The 25,886-nt window shown below is 36.1% G+C and overlaps 1 protein-coding gene across 1 annotated transcript in view; it reads right to left on the minus strand.

The window, feature by feature from the left end:
- Window positions 1-25,886, minus strand: part of LOC129748708 (otoferlin-like) — a 204,786-nt gene that overhangs the window by 20,313 nt on the left and 158,587 nt on the right. Inside the window, exons 4-8 of the mRNA XM_055743399.1 lie at window positions 23,156-23,527; window positions 22,677-23,083; window positions 22,429-22,612; window positions 22,255-22,317; window positions 21,680-21,764 (exon numbers count right to left, since the gene is read on the minus strand). Coding sequence (XP_055599374.1) covers window positions 21,680-21,764; window positions 22,255-22,317; window positions 22,429-22,612; window positions 22,677-23,083; window positions 23,156-23,527 — 1,111 coding nt within the window. The remainder of the gene's footprint in view (window positions 1-21,679; window positions 21,765-22,254; window positions 22,318-22,428; window positions 22,613-22,676; window positions 23,084-23,155; window positions 23,528-25,886) is intronic.

The raw sequence follows: 25,886 nt of genomic DNA on the forward strand, positions 1-25,886 counted from the left end.
TGCACAGCCAGCAGTCTATCAATTGAGGATTTCTATTCTTGTCGTGTACCTATGTTTGCAGGTTAGGGTGGCAATGGATGGCGAAAATTTCAAGAACGAATTTTGCAAACCGATCATGTACATTTTGTAGAATGGTCCAGAAAAGCTGACCTGCGAAAAATTTAAGCTCAATCGGACTGGATTTAGGGGTGCATCGAAAGGCTCAAAGTTTCGTTTTTTTACTCTCAAAATCAACAAAGGGAAGACTAAAAGAAATTTAAAAAAAAATCGAAATTTACGGCGCGTTTGCAAGCGATTTGACAGCTGGCTCAGTCCTCTGAGAAAATTCCTTCTTTACCAGCGAATGGCTAAATAAAAACAAAATCAAAACAATGAATAAGTAGAAGCCTTAAAAATCTGTCCTTCCTTAGCCAATTCCGTTTTTTTCACCGGGAGGCCAATTAGAAACAATCAGCAGCAGCCTTTAAAATCAACGCTACCAAAGCAATTTCGTCTTTTTCCACCGGAAGTCCTAATCAGCAACAACAGTCCTAAAAATCAGCTCTTCCTAAGCCAATTTCGTTATTATTCACCGGAAAACCAAATCAAAGTAAACAATTAGAAGCAACAGTCCTAAAACTCTGCGCTTTCTAAGCCATTCCGTCTTTTCCCACCGGAAGTCAAAATCAAAACAAACAATCATCAACAGCAGTCTCAAAAATCTGAGCTTTCTAAGCCAGTTGCTTTATTTTCTTCCACAAGGCCAAATCAAAACAAACGATCATAGCAGCAGCCTTCAGAATCTGCGCTTCCTAAGCCAATCCGTATTTCATCCAGCGGAAGGCCAAATCGTCACAAACAATCATCAGCAGAAGTCTTAAAAATCTGCGCTTCCAAAGCCATTCCATTTTTTTTTTACACCAAAAGGCAAAATCAAAACAAACAATCAACAGCAGCCTTAAAAATCTGCGCTACCAAAGCCATTCCGTTTTTTTCCACCGGAAGTCCGAATGAACTCAATCAATCTGCAGCAGCAGCCTTAAAGATCTACGCTTCCAAAGCCATTCCGCCTTATTCCACTGGAAATCCAAATCGTAACAAACAATCAACAGCAGCAGTCTTAATAATCTGCGCTTCCAAAGCCATTCCGTTTTTTATTCCATCGAAAGGCAAATCAAAACAAACAGTCAGCAGCAGCAGTCTCAAAAATCTGGGCTTTTCAAGCCAGTTCCGTCTTTTTACACCGCAAGGTTCAAATCAACACAAATAATCAGCAGCAACAGTCCTAACAATCTGCGCTTCCTAAGCCACTTCCGCTTTTTTTCAAAGCAAACAATCAGCCGCAACAGTCCTAAAATCTGCGCTTTCTAAGCCATTCCTTCTTTTCCAACCGGAAGGCCAAATCAAAACAACAATCAGCAGCAGGAGTCTTAGAAATCTGGCCTTTCTAAGCCAGTTCCGTCTTTTTTCACCGCAAGGCCAAATCAAAACAAACGATCATAGCAGCAACCTTAAAACCTGCGCTTCCTTAGCCAATTCAGTTTTTCTTCCACCAGAAGGCAAAATCAAAACAAACAATCAGCAGCAGTCTTAAAAATTTGCGCTTCTTTAGTCAATCCGTCTTTTTCCAGGGGCCAAATCAAAAACAATTTTGTTTGTAGCAGCAGCCTTTAAAATCTGTGCTCCCTGTGCCAATCCGACTTTTTACCGGAGGCCGAATCAAAAAAAAAAAATCTTAGCAGCAACCTGCAGTGTTACCAAAATATCAAACGTTGCCATAGAAATTTATTTTTATTTTATTTTTATCTTCAGTGTTCCGAATACAACATTTGTTTTATTTTATTTTATTTTTACTAAATTTGATTTATTTTCTTCATATCCTTTAACTCATCTCTACAGTCAATTTTTTTGGCAATCTACAAAATGTATATGATCGGTTTTCAAGATTCGACATGATCAACTTAGCTGCTACCCTAATGTACATAGGCAAATGTCATAAAACCACAACCCTGATCCTGGATTCAAGACGGACTTGTTTGAATGAATCAAGACGGTTGAGTAAAAGTTTAGGCAAAGGAATGTTAAAGAGCGACCGACAAGTCAGAGTTCTAACCTTGAAAAATAAAACTTTCGTAGTTTGTTTCCATATCAATAAGTCAAAATGTCTTCATCAATGTTAATTTAGCTCAACCCAACAACTATGGATGCAACGCAACAACTCTCTAACGATAATAATCAACGAGCCATCAAATAAACGGAAATACCGGGAGCAATTTGTTTTCCCGTGCTTTCTTCTGCTGCTGCTGCTGTTGTAGTAGTATGGAAATGTTTAATTTACATCGAACATGCACCGTGCATAAACAATTTCTTTTAGCCGTTCGCGATGTGTTTATGAAAGTCGTATCTTGTAGTTTTCTCCATCTTCTATTTTTCGAATGATGTTCCATTCCACTGCTACTGCGAGAGACAGTCGGTCGAGTATCATTTTTCATCGTTAGCGTCGTCGTCCCTCTTCTTACAAACAAGCTGGAAGACAAGGGCAGCAGAAGCAACAGAAAAACATGAAGCAGTTGGGAATAAGTGTGCTGCATCAGGCACACCGTTTCGTAGTCGTCTTCCTCGTCAATATCAGAGAAGCATGTCTAGTAATATTATTCAGGGACTTGGGAATGAAAACAAAGAACAAAGTGAGCTCAACCTTCGTGTGAACGGAAATAAACTTGTTGCTTGATGGGGCAGTCTAAGTACTAGTGGCAGCAAGTGGATCAGCAATCACAGGACCAACTGACTATCGGTCGTGAGCTCCTGGTTTTGATATCCCGTCCTGTCTTTGCACATTCTCATACTACTAGAGCACTGAAAACAGAGACGTTGCTATAAGGTGCTATTAACTTCACTGCGATTTCGTGAGTGGTAAGTCAAAACATAAATTCAATGAACTTTCTGAGATTACTGACTCGATCACCTGTGGTTTCAAGTTCAAACCTTTATAAAAACTCCATTGTATAGGGTGAAAATCTCTAAAAAAATGCCTTAGTTTATTTTAAACATCTATTATCTTTGATTCTTTAATCTATACGTCTTCAATTACGTTTATTTTCATTGGCTATCTTGCTATGTGAATTGAGTACATCACCAAGTTCACCAAAAATATCCCATAACTCGATGTGAGACTGGGATTCAGAAAACGATTACAGATTTGTATTTTTGTGTAAACCAGTGCACTGGTGGTGGTGGCTCCAGAGAGCATGGATGGCAAAATTCCTCAGATCGGCTTGTCCAGTGAAAGAGAGTGCATTTTTTTTGTCTGCTCCCCCAAAGCTATGCGAGGAGACATAAATCGAACTGCAATTAAGATTTAGAGTGAGCGAGAGCAATAACATCCGTTGAGGAGAAGAATTCCCTTCTCCGAAAAAATCAATTGCACATTGTGTTGAGGAGAAATCTGAGAGTTAATACAGTTTTTTCTAGGTACATTTACGAGATAAGACCACATAAGACGCTGCTCTCCGCACCAGAACTGCCAAAGGTGGCCTGATTTTCGAGAGGCCGTCAAACACTGAGGTGTATGATTGAATCTCTAGAGCGCTTTTTGCTAGAATTTTTTTCTCCCACTCAGATGCGAGAGCTCTCACACTTGCCGTCCGAGTCGCTTACAGCTCCTGTAAACTCGGATAGCGAGTGGAGCACGATCAGCGAAAGAGGATTACACTTGGAAGCTCAACTGGAAACAGTTTGCTCTTTGATGTTTGGGAGGAGCCGACCAACCATGCAAGATAATAACAAGAAAGCATGTAGCTGATCAGTTTTTCTTATTAAATGGTGCGTACCTCAGATTTTCGAGTTTTAAATTTGTTTTAAACTTCTATTTTGATGAAGATAATCAGGTGGAGTTTTCAAATCTTAGATTTCGAGACAAAAACAGACAGTGCCATACGTTCCCATAAGAATGAAAAACCGAACTATTACCGTTGGGAGCACAAATGTAAAAAATTGGAGAGCTTCTGACATCGATCATCTTCTAAAATTCCTAGTGGATGAAAATGTGGTATTTCTACTCAAAAATCCCAAATTAAGTAATTACAATTATTTTTCTTTGAAATTTGTTAGTAACGCTAAGGTTTTTTTACGGGGCTGATTTTGCTCCATGTCCTTAACTAAAGTTGCCAGGATGCCCGGTTTTATCGGCGTTTGTCCGGATTTCATTGAGAATGCCCTAATCCTATTTGTAATTTTTTTTATTTCTGCGTCGAAAACGAAATTATTTAAGAAACTTTTATAAAAATAATCAAGAAAGGGTTTCTGGAAGCCTAAATACGATTTTAAATCTGCTGAAAACATTTTTAATGAAAACATTTTTTTTTTAATTTTTTTAAATTTTTGTTGAGTAATTCTGGGATTTTGGCCAAATTAGACCGGCTTTTGCCCGGATTTTGGATCGCCAAATTTGAAATGAACTGCCCGGATTTTGACAGGTTTGACAGGTACACAGTTTTTTTGTCATAAGCACGACTCTTTTACGCGGTTCTCACAAATCAACACGGTTTCAAAGAGAAAATATCCTGAACCCCATATTTGAACGTCTGATTTCATACCGCGTAAAAAAAACTTTGATGTATTTTAGTACATCATCAATGTGAGTTTCTCATTGAATTATTAATTAAAAATTCAGATTTCTGCATGTCATCATTTCTGGTCAATATTGCCCTGGTTACTACATTACTCGCTCTTGAAATACTTGATTGTGAAGAAAATAGTTTTTACTTAACTTACTTATTTTAACATTTTAAAATCAATAAACCACGAAATGTGCATCTGAAATCCAAAACAGTAGGTAATCGAGAAAACTAAGCTGAAGTGTTTGACTGGTATGATTGGTCCACACGATTCCTTAAAATAATTTCTGACAAATTTTCTCACTGCAGCTCAGCAAATGCAAGAAATGGTTTTCGTTTTAAGTGAAACAATATGAGCTTGGTTTTTTTATCCGTTTCTACAGAAACGCGTGTCCAAAAACGTGATTTCACTTTTTTTTTGTGGAATATGTTTCTTCTAGATCTCGTTCCTGGTAATTGTAAGACAAACTATTTTCACACCACTCGGGTTGGTTTACTGTAATTAATGATCAAAACAATTTCCACTACAAGTTTCCTCTTTTGAGCTTTCAATCTATGAAAAATCAAATTAATTTATTTCTATTTGAGAACAAACATTTTCCGCAGCACGAAAAAAAAAACGCGTGTTGACACTTCTGCACACGCCTACTGATCCTTTCCTTACTGGCATTCTCAATTCTCTTTGAGTGTAAATTGGGGGTAAAATTCTATTATTCTCAGATGAATCGTCTTATCCCTAATCCTTCTCAGATTTTAGAATTAGAGTTATAGGAATGCCAGCTTAATACTCCTGGCTAAAACCTTTCTTAGGATTTCTTAGGTATTAAGTGCATTTTTTTAGCTTTAGGAAGGTGATATCTTTTCTCCGAAGCATATTTTTAGATATTTATTCTTAGACTTTGGATAGTTTGGAGTTTTTTGACTGGACTTTAAAGGAGCCTCTATAATCAAGTACTGAAACAAAAGATTTTATGAATGATTCCAATGAAAGCTCTATAAATTTTTTTTTTGTAGGCAAGCCTCGTTGGATCAATTTACGACTCGTGCTGAAAAAAATCGACTTTTTGCAACTTGATGCTTAAATAACTGGATGAGAATAAAAAGTTGTTTGAACATATGTAGTTATCTGATCTAATATAAGGCTCTAAATTCAGATACGTTGATTGCGATCATTTAAATGTAAAAAAATACATGAAAAATGTGACCTGAGATATTTAAAAAAAAACATGAAATATTATGATTCGATTCACATTTTAAAAGATTTTCTAGTACGCCAGAGTTAACAATAATGAGGGATTAAAATGAATTTGTATTTGAAGGATACTGCAAATCAAGTTTTTCCTAAACTACACATTCAAAATAACTTATTCAATTCAGATGTCGGTATTGATTGAATGTTAGGATACCACTTTCTAAGCAAATAGTAAATCAGATTTATAGTAAAAACTCAAACTCAGTTTTGAAGTATAAATTATAAATTCATACTAATGGCGTTTATTGAAGTTTCGAAATGAGAAATAAATTCTGAATCCAGAATCCAGATCCAGAAAAGAAATTAAATATAATTCCTCAGATTGTTATTTTTTTTAGATATTTTTTTCCTAATCCAGGTAATTTAAAAAAAAATGTGAGGTCCAGTTTGTGATGTAAAATCAGAAAAATGAATTTAAATGGAAATGCAATTTTTCATCTTGAAAGTATCTGCAACAATTTACTTGAAGGTATGTATCTTGATTGAAATCGAGAGTGCTATTTCTGAAATTCAAAGGATGCTAAAATATGACTTATTTGGACCCCAACCAATACGGCTTTAGTGGTTTATTTTTTCAATAATAATGAAACCTAGGCTTGAATTTTATTTAGTCTGTTGTTTTTTTCTACGAGTTTGTTTTCTACAATTTAGAATTCAATCAAAATTTTTCATTTTTATTACACTTGAAGGTGAGTTTATCTTTTGAATTTATATTATAAGAAATGATGCAAAACTAGAATCAGACCTCAAATTTTCTGCTTTTTTTTAATTGTTATGAATTTTCGAAAAACAATCTGACACATTGCTTGTGTAATTGGTTTTTTTTTATTTCCACTTTACCCTGTAGGTTATTAACGAATTAAATTACTTGTAAATTTTTAAGAACCCTTTTTTATCTTAAAAAGTTCCAATAAGGCTGTATAAATTTCAAATCCTTCTTTTGTCACACGGAGTTGGATCATCGCGAGGGGGGGAAATGATAAAAAATAACGCGAAAAACAAATAAATTGGCATAAGTTGTACGAAAGTTTGTATGCAACCAATAATATCAAGAATACAAAAGGTGAAATAACTCCCATCTTCCACAATTTGTATGTTGGTCTTGTAATCTTTCGGATACTCGAATTTGTTATTATACTTCAAACTTTATTTATTCCCCCCTTCGGGATTTTTGAAAATTTTGAATGGGGGGAGGGGGTTGGGTGACAAAAGAATAAATTGATATTTGTTCCAGCCTTATTAAACAAAGCAAATTATTTCAAAAATAAGTTGGGGAAAAATTATAGCCAGCTGGTCCGAATATCTTTTAAATTTTGTGCAGTATGTGCAGTAAAATCACCTCCAAGTGGAATAAGACGGACATACTCTGCCACATAATCTAACAGCAAATTAATCTCGATTGATTTGTTATTTCATTTGTGTTGGAAAACAGTTAAGATGTATTGTCTGAATGTTATGTTGTAATAAGCTGAGTAATTTAACTTTAAATTTCCCTAGGATTTTGCTAGGATTTCTTAAATCCTAGCTAGCAATTTGTGAACTTTTTCGTGTTTGAATTGTAATAGTTGTACCTATATTTCTTTAAAAAAAAGCAAAATGCAAATAATTCAAACTACAAAGCTACTTAAGAAAAATGCAAGGTAAAAAGTAATCATTTAAAGAATTTTACCAATTCTGTGCATTTTCTGCATAAAACAACAAAACTTTTGCAAAACAAAAACCAACAAACTAGTTCAGGTTTGGCATAAAACCATCAGTGGGAAACAAACCAAAATAATAACTTCAACTCAATAATGTTATTAAAATAGAAACTATTTTTGGGTCCCCAGGGAGTAGTGTCGTATCCACCCCCACTTATTCCCGGGCTTACCTTTCTGGTGCCACAACGTGGCCACATCCAACTTGAACGAACCCACCAGTTTGTTAGTTTGAAACACTCCACGATTTTGCAGCACCTGTGGTTTATTTTTTGTATGTTTTTTTTGTTTTTTTTTTTCAAAACACCACATGGCCAGTCAGTGTTGTTATTTTGAAATCAATTTCGAGGTTATTCCAACGCAGTAGGCGGTTCAGGCACACACATTCCCAGAAATCCACGTGTCAACATCAATGTGTTTTCGATTAGTGGTTTCCGGAAGGTGATGTTTTCTCCGTTAAATCGAAATTCAATTTGATGATTCGATTCCAGAGTTTGTTGTTGTTGTTGTTGGTGGTGGTGGTGTTGTGACGGTTTTTGTGAGATGGTATGTGAGCAAGTGTCAATGCAGATTTCCGGTTCAGCAACAGCAACATCCAATGTGCAACGTTTGTTTACGTGTGTGTGGTTTTGTGTGAAGATATATGTTTGTGCGTGTGATTGAATTTGTTCGTTTGTTGATTCGAAAAAACCCAGAATCCGTGATGTGGTGCCACAGGTGGTGCAGGCACAGCAAGCGTTTTTGAAAGTGTTATTCGGCGTGGAACACACAAATACACACATACAGATGCAGATGGCACACATACAATCATATATGGATACACATGTTCGGTTTGTCGATAGAGAAGATACCAAATTGGTGCAACATCATGATCAGGCGCAGGCAAAGTTATGAAGAACACGGTTCAGTAGCCAGATTATTGAGTTACAATGAAATGGAGAAAGAAAAACAAGAAGAGAATCACATTGAGATGGAGATAGTTAGAGAGATAGAAACACCGATAAGTTTGTTAAATATGTTAGTTTGGAAATGATACCGGGATAGAGTTTAGATGGATGTTTTAACTCGGATACTAGAGTTTCTACCAATCACCGGCATTAAATTGAATTACTCAGTTTTGTCTGTTTCTTATCTTCAGAAGTCTGTATCCCAAGTCCATAAAAATATCGATACCTTGAATTCACACAGAAAATGACGAGGAACGTTTCAAGAAAACGTTTTGTTATTTAATTCTATATTTTCAATGCCGATTTTTTTTTTATTATTACTTTCACAAACCAATTAATTTACAGGAGTAAATTTAATTTTTAAGTTGGTATGGAAAAATTGAATATTTTGTTCTCAAAAATCAATATCATTTTTGTTTCTTCTGTGAAACCGAGTATGCTAATGGGTTTCGTGCCAATTAATTTCCTTTTTTTTGACCATCTGTATTTTTAAATGACATTTTTGCATAATGGCCTCCTTAAGAAAAGTGCTCACCCTCCTCCCCCCTGGGGCAGTGTAAGCATCATTAATCGGGGCACGATGAGCGTTTTTTGCTGTAGAATCTAGCAGCGAATCAAAATCGATGAAGTCAACTATATATTATAGAGCTACAGCTTATCGGTGTTATGAAAACATTCAACCGTTTTTCTGAGCACTTCGACTTCAACGTTTCGAGAGATGTTTTCCGAAGAAAAGTTTAAAAAAAACCGAGAACCCTGTAATTTGGATAAGTACTCCTTTTATTTTAATTTTGAATAATCATTTGGACCAGTATGTGTTCCGTTGATTTGTAATAAATAAAAAATAAACAAAACAAATACAATATTCTTGTAATTAGGTACCTATAAGCACAGAGAACAGACGTATAAGCTCGAAAAAAAAATCTTCAGAAAAGTGTGTAAAATTTCAAATGCTGGTTCAATTCATGACTAGATAAATGCAATAAGAGTTACTTTTGACTGGGCAGTATCCTGAGTCGTATTGGGGTCATTTTTTAATTTTTTTAACTCTGGGGTCTAAATAGCTTCGTTTTGGTTCAAAACTTATCCATAATTTTTTGTAGAATTTTGAAAATAATGTTTACATGAGTAATGTTTATGTTTGTATGGAAAAATTTAATATATTTTCCGAAAAATCAATTTCATTTTTGTTTCTTCTATGGAACCAAGCCTTCTTATGAATTTTGTGCCAATTTATAAACTGTCTAAGGGAAAATTTTCCGCTGAACAGCTTTGTTGAAGACCGTAACATCGTATCTTATAAGACAGAAAAAATATTGGGATATGGGGGCATATCTTTTGGCATAAACAAACAATAAATTCAATTGACATCACTGCTGGATGTCTAGCGAGGTATGGAATGACTACTTTTCATGTAATGCTTAGCGAAATTTTTTTTGTCTAATAAGATACGAAGTTAAGGTCTTTGACAAAGCTGTTCAGCGGAAAATTTCGTTTTGAGAATTTATAAATTGGCACAAAAACCATAAGCAGGCTCACACTGGCCACAGAATAAACAAAAATGGTGATAATTTTTCAGTACAAAATATTCAGTTTTCCCATATACATACATAAAAGTTCAAATTTACTCATGTAAACGTTTCTGAAAAATTCTCAAAAAAAAATCATGGATGAGTTTTGAACGAGCACGAAGCTTTTTAGACCCCAGGGTTTGAGAAATTCGGAAATGATTTAAAATCGACTCAGTCTACTGGACAGCCCCACTTTTATTTTATACAGTTTTTTTTTAAATTACGTAACGTTTCAGATTGCTTCTCTTAACCCATCATCAGATGTCGCCCAGAGCAGCTCTAAAAATTACGTTAATTTAAAAATTTAAAACCCAATTTTAATACACTTAAAAGTGGATTGAAACCTTTCTTACAGAGTGTTTAGTATCTTTGGATACTTATTAAACAATTGCAATGATAGATTCCGTATTTAGAATCAAATAAAAAAGATAAAAAATAACATCATCAATAGAAAAAAACGATACCCAGTAGCGAACTGGTATTTAAAGAGTTCATTTAAACAGTTAAATAATGTCAATGAAAACATGTTGAATTGGTGTCGAGGTAGCGCTTGGAAATCTCACGCTGCTGGCGCAGGTTTTAAGTTTTGCTATTTTTTTTGTGTTGTTTACAATTGGAATAAATTGAATCAACTACAAAATTGATGGCTGGCGGTGGCACGTAGCCTAGGATGATACCTTTTAAGAGCTCGACCTGAATTATGAATTTATCTTCTTGATATGAAGCTGAATCTGAATCTGGGATTGGGTTTAAAAGGGTTGACATGACTTCTCAAGCTTAATTCGAATTCTGATTCTGGATTCACAATTATTATTCTTAACATCATGAACTTCTCAATCTCAATCTCAATCCTGATCTGAATTCCGAGCAGAAATTCAAAATTTAAAATCAAAGTCTAACTAAATTGAACCTGAATCTGAAATTATAATTGGACGTCCGAATTTGAATTCCGAATCTGAATTCTGAAGGTGAATGCAGAACTTAAATCTGGATTTCGATTTGAATTCTTTGTTTCGAATCTTTTTTTCTTAAATAAAAAAAATCTTATCTGGACTCTGAATTCGAAAGCTTTCATCAACTTTTTAGTTTTATAAAGTCGATTTTTTTAAATTTCCAATCCTCAGTTCATATAGAAGCTCAGCTGAAGAAGTCATTTCATAAAAAAAGATCTGGGAAAAATCTAAATCTGAAATTTAAGCCTCAATTTCAAAACTTGAAACTTAGAGGGTATAAAAAAATCTGATTTTGTATTTTTTATTGACCCCTCGTTCGGCTTTGCTTTTACCGCGCTCATGGCGGACTTAATTTATTAATCTGAATTTTGGAAAGAATGGTGAGTTTTAAATTTGACCTATGAATTTGAATTCCGAATTTGTATCTCAAAACCTATTCTAATTATCAGAATCAGAATCAAAATTTTATACCTGAGTTCTGAATTTGAATAATAAATTCTTGTTCTGAGCTCTCTCAAACCCATTTTTTCTGAAAAAACAGATAATCAAAATCATCACTAAGTCTTGCCAATCCGAATTTAGATGTTATATTTAATCTGAACTTTTATTTGATATTTGAATCTGAATTCTGAATTCGAACACAGTTTAAAATATGTATTCCGTTTTTCATTCTGGATGTAAATCCTGTTCTGAACTCCGAATCAAAAATAAAAAAAATGGTATTAAGAGTTCACATTTAGAATTACCGACGTATATCTGAATCTGAATATAAATCTGAATCTTGGAATCGAATATGAATCATAATTATGAGTCTGAGCTCTCCATTTCAATTCTTAATCGAAACTCATTTATTCTAATCTTAATGTTAATTCTGAATGTCAAGTCTGTAAAGAACTTTAAATTCGAAAGCTTCCAAAAATATGTATTTTTTTAAATCGGTTTGTTAGTTTCGAATACTCTTTCCAAATAGTAATGCAGCTGTAGAATTCATTTCATAAAAAAGATCAATGATGATTTCCGTAGTTCATTCACAGCGTATTCTCGCTTATACATTCGAGACCCGTAAATTCCTGAAGGTAGGCTCAACTTTACAACCAAGATCATCGTGGCGTTGATGCGTTCTTCGAGCAAAAGAAGGAACAGAAAAAACCGTTAAAATTTCAAATTTTCTACTGTCAGCATAATCTGTCTGGTAAACATAAACTCTGAATTGTTTTTAGAAACAACCCCTGCCCCTGCCCAACATTGGCAAACTTTGGTGAAGAAAAAAGATATCAGATCTGAATTCTGAAACTTTTTCTCAATCTGAATTCTGAAAGTATGTTGATTTGAATAAATTTACATAAATTATACTTCAAAACGGTTAAAAAAAACCGAGGTTCAAAAAACCTTCTAATCAGTTCCCCCAAATGTTTTTTTCTGTGCAGCTTAGTTATTGTTGACATGCCCAAAGCCGCCATTTGCTGCATTGAAAAGCTATAAAAAGAAGAAACCAATAAAAGCCAGAAAAAATTAAAACAATGTTGCTGTGGCGGGACCGATAAACGGCAAACTGGCCAAGGTACCCGAACAATGCAACTGAGTTTTACCAACAAAATGTTTCAAACTGTCAAAGTTTGAGAGCCACATTTCTCAAAACTCACTCGTGGTCGAGAGGTCAGGACCCCGAACTCGCGTGTTAGAGGGCGTGAAATCAAATCTCCGTCCGTTTGATGAACTTTTTGTCAAATTTTCAATTGCCTCCGTAATGAATTTAGCGATTGCTTGCTACTGCTACTGAGCAAATGGCTACCTTTTTTGGAACCAACATAAGTATGATATGTACTATGGAATAGAACAATTTAAAAAAATTGTTTTCCCGTTTTTGTGCCATAGACAACGTTGAAAAAAAATCCAATTTTAACTGATGAAACTAAGTTCATCAAAATTGTTAAGCCCAGAATAGGAGATAGGGTAGTAAGATCATTTCGATTGGAACATAAAAATCAACGGACATTTTCGTAACTCGTCGAGCTGATTCGGTTGGTATATATAAAGTGGGGTCTTGGACCCTTAATTAATGATAGCTCCAACTGACCGTTCGCTCTCACCGAGAAATGTCAATAAGTAAAACCGTGAAACATGTCGAAAGGTTCATACGACCTGTTAAAAACTGACCAAAATTTTGTTTTTTTTTCTCAGTTTGTTTTTAGTAAAAACTTTTTACTGTTCCTTTGCTGTGTTTGGAGACATCTGATGGCCCAGCCGAAAAACAAAACTTGATTCAAAACGATCGTTGGAAATTGTTTCACAAGTTTCATGGGCCAGCTTGTACGTCTGTTCTCTGTGCTATAAGTTAGTTTTTACAGTTCTAAGAGGCTTGATGGATATCACTTAATTCTCTACCTCTAGTGTGTCTTTCATCCACCACTTGCCAACTTCTTGTAAGCCCTTTTGTCTTATCCTTGCCGTTTAGTTTTATTTGTCTGTACTTTCTCAGACTCTTTTCAGTTCTTCTTGTCTAGATATATGATATCATCTCTTTTTAGTATCGCTATTGTCTATCGTCTATTCCTTGCTCGTTTGGATTTAATCTTATCTATATAAATCGACATATGGCGGCTTCATTTTAGTTTTCACTCCCATAAAAGACACCCAGATTGAAGCGTCCTCCCTTGGTGTTGGTTAAGAATTAACTCAAGTTCCTCACTTTGGTAAATCACAACAAGTAAGTCCTCCAGAACACGTGCAAGTAAATGTGGGCATGTGGTTCTCGAAAAGTGGTAGGTACCTACTTCATAAAATGCCCACTTCTGTTGAAGCAGCAGCAGCTATTTCTATCTATTCTGTGATAGAAATTTCCACTCTGCTAAAGAGTCGAGCCAAGTTTGAATAGACCCGGATATGGGAAGAAGATTCCTTCATGCTATTCATCTAGTAGTTATTTGGAAACAAGGTATGACGAGCCACTAACAGAACGTGTCGAATATTGTTCAAATTAAATTAATTTTATCTCAAGAAATGGGTAGGAAAAAAATCATTTTTCGAGCAACAATTAATCTGCAAAGGCTGATAATAAAATTTATTCAAAGAAAATATCCGAACTATTCACCGAAGTCTAATTTCCGGAACCACTTACCGATTGTATGTTCACCGACAACGAACGGTTGTTAAAATACACGCTACACATTCCTATCCCCCAAATCCCACCTTCAAGCCTCAAACAGGTGTTCGCGCTTCGCGGCGAAAGTTCACTTAATTCCAACAACCAGCAGGGGTGAAATTATGAATCCTGTTCGATTCGAGTTACCCGTTTCGAGTTGAACTCGTATCGGATTAGAATCAGTATTACGAATCTCGTTCGAGTTCTAAATTTTAACGTATTAGATTTCGAGTAAATCGGGTAGTAGATCATCTCGAAACGTTCCATTCGAATCGAGATCGGTAATGCCAAAGTTGGTCGAATCGAACGAAACTCGATTGTTTCGAGTTCCATAATCCCGCCCCAGTTTTCGTTTCGGTTTGGTTTCCTTAGTTATTTTTATTCCGGTTGTTTCTCGTTCAAAGGCAGTAGTAAGTTTTCCTGCCGTGTTTGCAAAGTTTTAAGTTTATTGAGCAACAAGGGCAAGTCAGAGCATGGGAATCGTTTCAGATCCTTTGGCGTTATATTTACTAAGGCGTTCCGAAAATGGTGGTCGATTTCAAGCAATGTGCTATGTGGGTTTGGTTATTTGTGGTGCAGAGAGATAAGAAAATTCACTCGCTTTTGTTTCGAAATGGCAAGGGGTAGGAAATTGCGCACTCAAGACTGTTTGCTGATATAAATTTTCTCGGGCCGCTCGAAGTGCGGTTTTGAATTATTAAAAGTGATGATCGTTTCGTTTTATTGCTAGGGAAAGTTCGGTTCACTTTGTTGTTTGATTTCACGATTCGGCTGAGGGTGTTTGCATTATGATGAAAGTAGATGGATGAAAAAACTTTGCATATTTTATTTGAAATTTTTAGATTCAATCCACATTTATAGGTCTGATTGGTCGTGTGAGATGTTTTATAAATGGTTTATAAAATATTCCTGATCGCAAAATGTATTTTAAGAAAAAGAATTGTAAAAGTGGTGTTTAAAACTGTCAAAAATCTTTAAGAAACTCTTGACTAAACATGAATAAGGATTATTTTTAGAGTATTTCGGCATACAATAAGGGTTTTATTTGTGTTCAGAAAGGTTTACAGTAGGTTTTATAGAAAGGTTTAACGAAGGTTTATAGCAGACTTATAGTTTTTTATGAAACAAATTGATACCTTAAAAACACAAGCAAAACAAACACTGCTCCATTGGGCTTGGGCCTGCTAAAAAGAATAAAACCTGCTCTTCACTCTTACACAGATTTCCATAAGAATGACAGCTAATCGGAGTGAAATTGGAGTGAAGGCTATCGCTTTCTCTGTTTAACGCATGAGAAATCGTATACCGGGGTCGCGAGCGCGCCCATCGCCCATAGCAGACATTTTTCTCACAAAACATCTCCGAATTCTTGGTTTATCATCTGAGCAAATATTTGCCAAACCGCACCACCCATCAACTGAGATTAACAGGAATCAATTTTCCTACCCCGCAAAGCAAAGCAACCGTAAAATAACTATCCCAATCATAGCAACCGACCACATGGTAGGGAAAAATAGGAAAATCTCGTCAAGTTCAGTGTCAGTAAGGGTGTGCGTGTGTGTGGAAAAATCCTCTCTTCATATCCACAAAAAAAGAGTGGACCCACATTGACATCATTGTTGTATGGGAGGTCGATGGGCTTAGAGGCTAACGTTAGACCTAGGACTTGCTAATCCCTGGAAACGATTGGATTCTTCCTTTTTTCCCTATTAGTTTGGTCTCCGTCAGGCTTTTGAGGGGATCGAAACCCATAACCCGGAACAGCCCCACTCGGATGTGAACATATTCAAGGGTTGCCCCAAGGAAATATACGTAAGTCAAGTTCCGATCTAAATTTTTCTAGCGGCACATTAAATCTGTTTAGCCAAAAAAAAAGCATACATCGGCCAAGACCCACCCAAACAATTTTCCTCCCGGATTGACGAGAACATCTTCCCGGGAACCGAGGAAGGAAGCAGAAAGCTTGCTGAAACCGTTTTTACTCGGAGATGAATGGTAATGCAAAAAGTCATGCAAAAAATAGAAGAATAGAAGGAAAAGCGAAAGCCTATTCTCTGTGGGCAAGAATGAAAAAAATGGGATAAAAAATTTCTTCTCCTTCCCACCTTTCCAGTTTATCCGTGGCATAAATTTCACTTTTGCTGTTTATTTTTTACGTATCAGGGTGTTGACCCAAGGAATAAACTTAGGCAATTGGTCTCAGACAAGTGGAGGAAACATTGCTAGATATGAAAACTGTTTCATGATTTTACAAACAACTTTTTTTCGTTGCGTTCTTGACACCTAAATTTGATAAGGTAAAAACAAAAAATCAAATATGTAACAACACTGTTATCGAAACTGCAAAGTGTAAACAAAAACACAAATCAGTAATTGGTCAAATTTTGTAAGAGGCAGACGTGTTAAAGCGAGATGTGTTCACTACATTTTTAACATATTATTGGTGATTTTATTCTGCAAATCGATGAAGTACGTCCTTTCAAATCGTGTTCTTCAGCAACTTTGTCCTAAATATTTTCCGGACCCGGAAACTTCCAAACATGCTTGGAGTCTTCGCTATATTTACCGTAACTGGATAATAAATCCGTCTTATTCACCGGAACCGGTTCAAAATATTAACAAACTAGCGATTGCTTGGATAAAATTGTGCTCCTCGCATCCACTCAATCTCATTGACTGAAGCTGGAGAAATTTTAAAAAAAAACTTAGTAACCTTTTTGGATATTGAACTTTTCAAGAAACTATTCTCATTTACCGAAGTCGGCATAGTTCAAAATTTTCTCAGCTAGCGCTGTTCGAATTTGTGCTTTTCTAGCCACTCCGTCTCATTGATCGGAATCGGAATATCTCTACGAACAAACATCCGAATCTTCAAATCAAATGTCAAATAAGTTTTGCGAAAAGATGTAAACGTGATTTGCAAAGAGGCGCTTGAGTGGAATTCAGAAGGACATCAAAGGAGAGGCAGACCCAGAAGCTCGTGGCGGCTAAGCCTAGGCACTGGAATCCGAACCGTCGACCAGAATCTTGACCGGGATCAAGTGAAGTGAAGTAAACTCCTCTCATTTATCGAAGCCGGAACATTTTCAAAATTTTCTTGGTTGTATAGTATTCTTCTCGGCTGAAAATTTAAGCTCTTATTGATACTTTCAAAACCCATAATAGAAGCTTATTAGAAAGCTATTCAGCCTACACACGAGACCTTGCATAAAAAGATTCATAAAAAAAGAATCAAACTTTGTCGTACTTTGTAATTAGACACCCATCATATATTTTTATTATAAAGTTGTGAATGAATTTTTATAATATTTTATGTTCAAGTTCAGTTCAAGTTCAGTTCAAGTTCAGTTAAAGTTCAGTTCAAGTTCAGTTCAAGTTCAGTTCAAGTTCAGTTCAAGTTCAGTTCAAGTTCAGTTCAAGTTCAGTTCAAGTTCAGTTCAAGTTCAGTTCAAGTTAAGTTCAAGTTCAGTTCAAGTTCAGTTCAAGTTCAGTTCAAGTTCAGTTCAAGTTCAGTTCAAGTTCAGTTCAAGTTCAGTTCAAGTTCAGTTCAAGTTCAGTTCAAGTTCAGTTCAAGTTCAGTTCAAGTTCAGTTCAAGTTCAGTTCAAGTTCAGTTCAAGTTCAGTTCAAGTTCAGTTCAAGTTCAGTTCAAGTTCAGTTCAAGTTCAGTTCAAGTTCAGTTCAAGTTCAGTTCAAGTTCAGTTCAAGTTCAGTTCAAGTTCAGTTCAAGTTCAGTTCAAGTTCAGTTCAAGTTCAGTTCAAGTTCAGTTCAAGTTCAGTTCAAGTTCAGTTCAAGTTCAGTTCAAGTTCAGTTCAAGTTCAGTTCAAGTTCAGTTCAAGTTCAGTTCAAGTTCAGTTCAAGTTCAGTTCAAGTTCAGTTCAAGTTCAGTTCAAGTTCAGTTCAAGTTCAGTTCAAGTTCAGTTCAAGTTCAGTTCAAGTTCAGTTCAAGTTCAGTTCAAGTTCAGTTCAAGTTCAGTTCAAGTTCAGTTCAAGTTCAGTTCAAGTTCAGTTCAAGTTCAGTTCAAGTTCAGTTCAAGTTCAGTTCAAGTTCAGTTCAAGTTCAGTTTAAGTTCAGTTCAAAATTTTCGGATATTGACATTATTGATCGTAATGTATTGTTTAAATTTTTTTTAAAAATGTTGTTTGAAAATGACACCTAGAGGAACAAAACAAGAAACAAAGCTTTACTGTACACATCTTCAGAACCATGGCAACTTTTTCAAAGCGATTGTTATGGCACACTTCGATGAAAAACTTTCAAATTGCTCTCACGTTGTTATTAGTAGGTAGGTATGTATTTTTTCCAGTAAAAATAATTCGAAACCATATCCATCTGCTCGATCTGTGAACACACAGCTCCATCGTAGTGGGAATAATATTTTTGGTTTTCCTCCCTCCCCATTTTCATTTCATTCACTTCCATTTTCGTTTAATGCGGTCCGTTGGGAATTCTTTTATATCCATATTTTTTTCCTCTGTCTCCTTTCTTTCTGAAGCTGAGGAGCCGAGCCAACAAATGGTATCTTAACTGACCCCTAATATATTGACCGAACTCGGGTTGGGCTTGGGTAAACTTTCGGCCAAAGTGAAAAGATAACAATCCGAACGAGTCTGGAAGTTTCTGGACACGAAGGGAATCCTGAGAATTCTGGCATTCAGGAGTTTTGTTGTGAGAAGCGAAGGGAAGAAAAAACATCTTTCATTCGAGAACTATTTACGAAAGTGCTTTTGTACTAGTTGTGTTTTTACCTGTGTAGTTGGAACTTGGTTGCTTGATAATGTTTGAAACATCAACGAGAATATGCTTGTATGCACCAATAGTGAGAATGCGAAACATCATCCGTTGGAACGCTGCTGGGGCAAAATTAACGCCGAACGGCAGGTGACTAAGTTCATAAAAACCGTTTACTATTTAAGTGAAACGAGTTTATTTTCTTTCAATTCATTCGAACTTTTCAATCGCTGTGGCTGAGTCATTAAATTTTATTTTTTTAAAACAGTTAATATTCGTAAATGTATTAATTGGTATATAACGTACCACAAGGGAGTCACCTTGGTCCCTTCATTTTAATTTTTCGTACTTCAGACAACAAGTACGTTTCATCAGCTCAACAGCTTTTGTACTAGTTGTGTTTTTACCTGTGTAGTTGGAACTTGGTTGCTTGATAATGTTTGAAACATCAACGAGAATATGCTTGTATGCACCAATAGTGAGAATGCGAAACATCATCCGTTGGAACGCTGCTGGGGCAAAATTAACGCCGAACGGCAGGTGACTAAGTTCATAAAAACCGTTTACTATTTAAGTGAAACGAGTTTATTTTCTTTCAATTCATTCGAACTTTTCAATCGCTGTGGCTGAGTCATTAAATTTTATTTTTTTAAAACAGTTAATATTCGTAAATGTATTAATTGGTATATAACGTACCACAAGGGAGTCACCTTGGTCCCTTCATTTTAATTTTTCGTACTTCAGACAACAAGTACGTTTCATCAGCTCAACAGCAGAAAGCGATTAATGGTGTGAAGATTTTATCTGTCATAACTCCAAGCTCGAATAAATCAACCAGTTGCACAAAGAATGTGACGACCTTCTGCATCTCTATCCACTTGGAGCTAATTGCATTAAACCGTCGTCGTCATCTGTAAGTCGTCAACTTTTGCTCGGTACCAAAGCAGGGGGAAAGTTCACAGTAGTAAGCACACACTTTGCACTCGAAAGTACATTAAGGAGTGCCCAGTCCCCATAATTTTTCGTTGAAAACGTTGAGAAAAGTTTACTCAAGTGTCATCTGCTTTTTATTATCCTCAGGACGGCCGGCGGCCTTCAGTAGTATATCGCTAAATGTTGTTGGTTGCCGTTTGTCGAAAGGAAATAAAACACAAAGCTTTCGACACGGATGAGAAAGCTAATGGATGTCGTTTGTTTGTGTTTTTAACAGCAAAACAAGCGATTAATTTTAATTAGATTTTACACAGTTAATGCAATGTTAATTAATTGAAAAGTTTGTCAATCTGAGGTTTTTTTTATCAGCTTCTGTAAGTTTTCTTTAAAATCATCGTTGTAATACTTTTGGCAGCACTGGAGAAACATCAGGAAAATTTTCGATTATTATGCCCATGTTGACATTTTTGACCATTTTGACAATTTTGACAATTTTGACAATTTTGACACCTTAGACAATTTCGGCAATTTTGAGAACTTCGACAGTTTTGACAATTTTGAAAATTTTTACAATTTTGACAATTTTGTAAATTTTGACAATTTTGACAATTTTGACAATTTTCACAATTTTGACAATTTTGACAATTTTGACAATTTTGACAATTTTGACAATTTTGACAATTTTGACAATTTTGACAATTTTGACAATTTTGAAGATTTTCACAATTTTGACAATTTTGACAATTTTGACAATTCTGACAATTTTGACAGTTTTGACAATTTTCACAATTTTAACAATTTTCAACATTTTGAACATTTTGACAATTAGGACAATTTTGAACATTTTGATAATTTTGACAATTTTGACAATTTTGACAATTTTGACAATATTGACAATTTTGACAATTTTGACAATTTTGACAATTTTGACAATTTTGGCAATTTTGACAATTTTGACAATTTTGACAATTTTGACAATTTTGACAATTTTGACAATTTTGACAATTTTGACAATTTTGACAATTTTGACAATTTTGACAATTTTGACAATTTTGACAATTTTGACAATTTTGACAATTTTGACAATTTTGACAATTTTGACAATTTTGACAATTTTGACAATTTTGACAATTTTGACAATTTTGACAATTTTGACAAATTTGGTAATTTTGGTAATTTTGCTAGTTCTGACAATTTTGACAGTTTGGACCATTTTTACCATTTTGATAATTTTGAAAGTATTGAAAATTTTGACAGTTTCGAAAATTAGTACAATTTTCTGAAGTTAATATTTTGATGGTTTTGACAATTTTTCAAAGTTTACATTTTGATGATTTTGACAATTTTGAGGAGTCATTAATTTTGAAAATTTTGTAAACTTCGATAATTTAGTGGTTTTTGTAAATTTGGCAACGTTTGCAAAATTTACAAATTTTTAACGCCTGTGAATTTGTAAATTTGGTTAACTTTGTAATCCTGGCAAATTCAGTTGCTAATAATGCAACATTTTTCGCTGATTTAGAACTTATCGTAGAAGAGCATACATCCTGGCGTATTTAATGAGGCAGAACAAAAACAATTGACCATTCCTAGAGCTAGTTGAAATAATAAAGAAAAAAAAAACACCGAGGAAATGCAGCCAAAGAGAGAGTTTCCAATTCACATAACAATAAAGTTGTTGCACGATAGGAAGAGTAAGTTGAACAGAGAAAAAAAGTAAACAAAAACATAAACAGACGAGCATTAAAACTGGACTATAATAGCACGAACGACGACGACGACGATGCATATGAATTATAATTATTATCGTTACGAGGGGAGGTAATAATATGAATTTATATATTTTTTTGTTCTGTACCGGGAGCATCGTACACCGTTTTGAGGTCGATCTTGAACGAACCGACCACCGTTCCGGAGCGCATAAATTTGCGTGAGTGTATCACCTGCAATGAGTTTTTTTTTGTAGGATTCTATATTCTGCAGCAACAACAATTCGACAGAAGTTTTGTTTCAGTGTGTATGTGGTTTGTTTTTTTTGTCGTCCTCGTATGCGAGTGTATTTAAAAGTGGGTGGGCAGAAATTACCGTGTGTAAACTTTGTAATTAAAAGTTAAATGTTTTATGAGCTTTTGATTGGGGCTGCCCGTTATTGTGTTCGATTTAATGTGAGTTTTCAATGACTGCTACCAGCTTTTAATCCGGTTAATGATGAACCTTGTTATTGAATCGAGGTGCGGTTCCCGTAGCGAGGAATAATTATATTTATGTTAATTAATATTCATTGTTTGTGGATGAAGTTGTTGCGAATTTGTGAACGACCTTTTCCCTCCCATGTGCTCTAAGTCGTTTGTCAGGGTCGAGTTAACTCAGTTGTCAGTATGAATGACAAAAACAAAAAAGTAGGAAGGAAAGGTAATAAAAAATCATACTTACAGATAGCGTTATGATTTTATCGAACAACATCACCGGGGGCATGTGGAAGTCGAAGACAAAATACTGTAATGGAGAAAAAATTGTTATGAGACAAAAATTTTACCTAATAAATTTTACAATTTCATCTTTTCAAATTTTTTTCAGCGCAAAAAATCAAAACAAAACAAAACTCACCTCATTGTAGTACGGACAGTTGGTACTTTCCTTGACGCTGGTGTACTTTTTCTGGTCGCCCACTTGGATGCAGACGACCGGGTCCATATTCAGCCCAGGAAGTTGCCTCGCCTCAATTATCGTCACGCACACCTGGAAGTCCTGGCTCTTGAGATGGTCGTTGCATTTGGCCAGCTGCTTTAGTCTGTTGGATAAATAATCATTTAGAACTCTAGTAAACAATTTCACTCAGTGTAACTGTCACTCACTTTTTCAGCTTCTCATTGTTGGTGTTTTCATCCCCGTCGCTGGAGGCATTCGAGTGGGTGCTTCCGGTTTGGGACATGTTTTCATAGGCTGGTCCGGTTCCGGCCGTAGTACTCGGACTGGTCACGGAACCATGTGAAGTGTGCTGATCCTGGTGTTGGTGCTGATGTGGATGCCGTTGCTGATGCTGCTGATGGTGACTACTGCTCTGTTGACCCAAACTTGCTGGGCCTCCCAGAGCATCCTCAGAATCTGTTATCAGCGAACGACCCTCATCTTCCGTACTACTGTCCCGACTTTCCCTGGAAGGATTCCTCGACCGACCCAACCGGATGAAGTTCCTCACCGTCCTTAGAGTTACTTTTTTATCCGAAATTGATTTCGCCGGCTTGGATGAAGATTCGTTGTCCTGTTGAAAAATTTGACGTTTAAATATACACTGAAAAAACCCCTTTTTGTAAATATTTCAACAAAAGCTTACCGAGGAAGCTTTATCGTATTTGACAGCTGGATAGCTACTTTTCTCGTGTAACGAGGTGGATCCAGATGACATCACCCTTTTTATCACACTAGCTCCTTTACTTCCCCCACCACCTCCATTTCCACCTCCACCGGAAAAGGAACTTCTTCCTCCTCCATCGCCACTACTGCCAGCTGCAGAACTTCCACCACCTCCACCCCGGTTAAGGCTCTTCTCCAGATTGGCGATGTTCTGTTCGATGTCCAGCAGCATCTGCTGGTCGTCGTCGATGCTGCTGTGCTGGTGGTGCAGACTTTTAGCCACGTGTGAGGACTCGAAATTGCCGGATTCGTCGTCCGGACTCTGGTAGCTCACGTCGAAGCTGACAAAGGCCTGGATTAAAATAATATAAAAGAAACAAAAATCAAATTATCGTCCCAATTTAAAATTTAGAATTATCACAATGACAGTCCTTAAATCTGATTCCAGGCGACTTTTTACGACCATCGTTGCCAACCTTTTACATTTGGCCTTGATCTTCAGAATTTTTGACCAAATTGTTCAGACAATTTATGAAAAGTTTTTTTTTTAAAGACATATACCGTCTTAACCGATTTAGGCTTTACAGACTGAATAAACGTGGACAACTTAAGATTAACATTTTACACCCAGTACCGAGATAGGAATCGAACCCATGCCATCAGCGGGCCAGCGATTACCGTCCTACCACGTTAACCCCTCGACCACCTAAACGTACAGTTTTTAAGTTCAAATATTCGAATTTCTAAATGCAAGTTAAATCTCATTTCTTCCGGTATTAACACAAGTTGCTTGTACTAGCAAACTCCCGACACTAATTTTTGTTACCTATGAGTCAAACCGTTTCGCTAGAGTGGTCGCAAGTTGAAATCGGAGCTAAATTTATTTCTAACAGTACTTGTACTAGCAAACTCTCGAAACTAATTTTCGTCACCTTCAAGTCAAACCATTTCACTAGAGGGGTCGCAAGTTGAAATTGGAGCTAAAATAGTTTCTACCAATACTAACACTACTAGCTTGTACTAGCGAACTCGCGAAACTAATGTTCATCACCTACAAGTCAAATCCTTCCACTTGACTGTTCGCAAGATGAAATCGGAGCTTATCTAATTTCTACCAGTACTAATACTAGTAGCATGTACTAGCGAACTCGTGACACTAACTTTTGTCTCCTACAAGTCAAACACTTTCACTAGAGGGGTTCGCAAATTGAAATCGGAGCAAATCTAATTTCTACCGGTACTAACACTAGTAACTTGTACTAGCGTACTCCCGACACTAATTTTTGTCACCTTTAAGTCAAACCCTTTCACCAGAGGGGTCACAAGTTGAAATCGGAGCTAAACTAATTTCTCGTGGCACTAACACTAGTAGCTTGTACAAGCGAACTCGCGACACTAATGTTCGTCACCTACAAGTCAAACCCTTTCACTAGACGGGTCGGAAGTTGAAATCAGAGCTTATCTAATTTCTAGCGGTAGTTATACTAGTAGCTTGTACTAACGAACTCCCGACATTAATTTCCGTCACCTTCAAGTCAAACCCTTTCACTAGAGGTAAAATCAGGGCTGAATAATTTTTACCGGTACTCCAGTCAAACCCTTCCACTTGACTGGTCGCAAGATGACATCTAATTTCTACCAGTACTTTCGTTAGTAGCCTGTACTAGCGAACTCCCAACACTAATTTTCTTCACCTACAAGTCCTTCCTCTTGACTGTTCGCAACTTGAAATTGGAGCTAAACTAATATCTATCGGTATTAACACAAGTAGCTTGGACTAGCGAACCCGTGACATTAATTTTCGGCATCTACAAGTCAAAGCCTTTCACCAGAGGGGGCTCAAGTCAAATTCGGAGCTCAAGAACTAACCGAACCAATGATATTCGCTAGGCAGAAATGTAATTGAGGAGAAAGAATGACAAAAATCCAACTCCTGTTAGTTTTTTAGATGTTTAAAGAGTGATACGGTCAAAATTTGGTCAATATCAACTTGACGTATTTCTTTCAATTTTGTATTTAAAAACCTAAACACCCCTCATTTTGAAGGTGTGTGTGTGTGTGTGTGTGTAGAATGTTGCTCCTATTTTGATTTTGGAATTTACTCTTCAGTTGTCAAAATGCCGTCCAAGGAAGAAGAGCAGCGTATCAAAAATTTGCTCGCGCATCGCGAAAATCCGAGTTACTCGCACGCAAAGCTGGCAAAATCGCTAAAAGTAGCCAAATCAACCGTTACAAATGTAATTAAAGTGTTTGGGGAACGTTTGTCGACAGCCAGGAAGTCTGGATTGGAGGGAAATCGAAAACCGGAAGCCGCTGAGACGACAAAGAGAGTTGTCGGTAGTTTCAAGCGAAACCCTAACCTCTCTCTCCGATATTTGTTTATTTGTTTATTTGTTTATTTGTGTAAAACATCAACGGATCACATGTTGATCCTAATGATAGCCTAATAAAATAATAAATTAAAAACTACTTAAAACTACAAAGTTCTCGAAACCATTAAAATTTTTCTTCGGAAAGTAGCTCTTGAAACGTCGAAGTCAAAGTACTCAGCGAAGCGGTTGAAAGTTCTCAAAATTCCAATTAGAGCGCTGTTGGCTCCGTAGTTATTCAGCCGGATGGGAACATAGAGCTGCAGATTTTGGTTCCTTAATCCTCGGGGCCGCACACTGAGGGGAATAGCCTCCAGCAGCGTAGGAGAGTCGATCCTCGAC

This window comes from Uranotaenia lowii, chromosome 1, assembly GCF_029784155.1.
Source record: "Uranotaenia lowii strain MFRU-FL chromosome 1, ASM2978415v1, whole genome shotgun sequence".
Taxonomy (NCBI): domain Eukaryota; kingdom Metazoa; phylum Arthropoda; class Insecta; order Diptera; family Culicidae; genus Uranotaenia; species Uranotaenia lowii.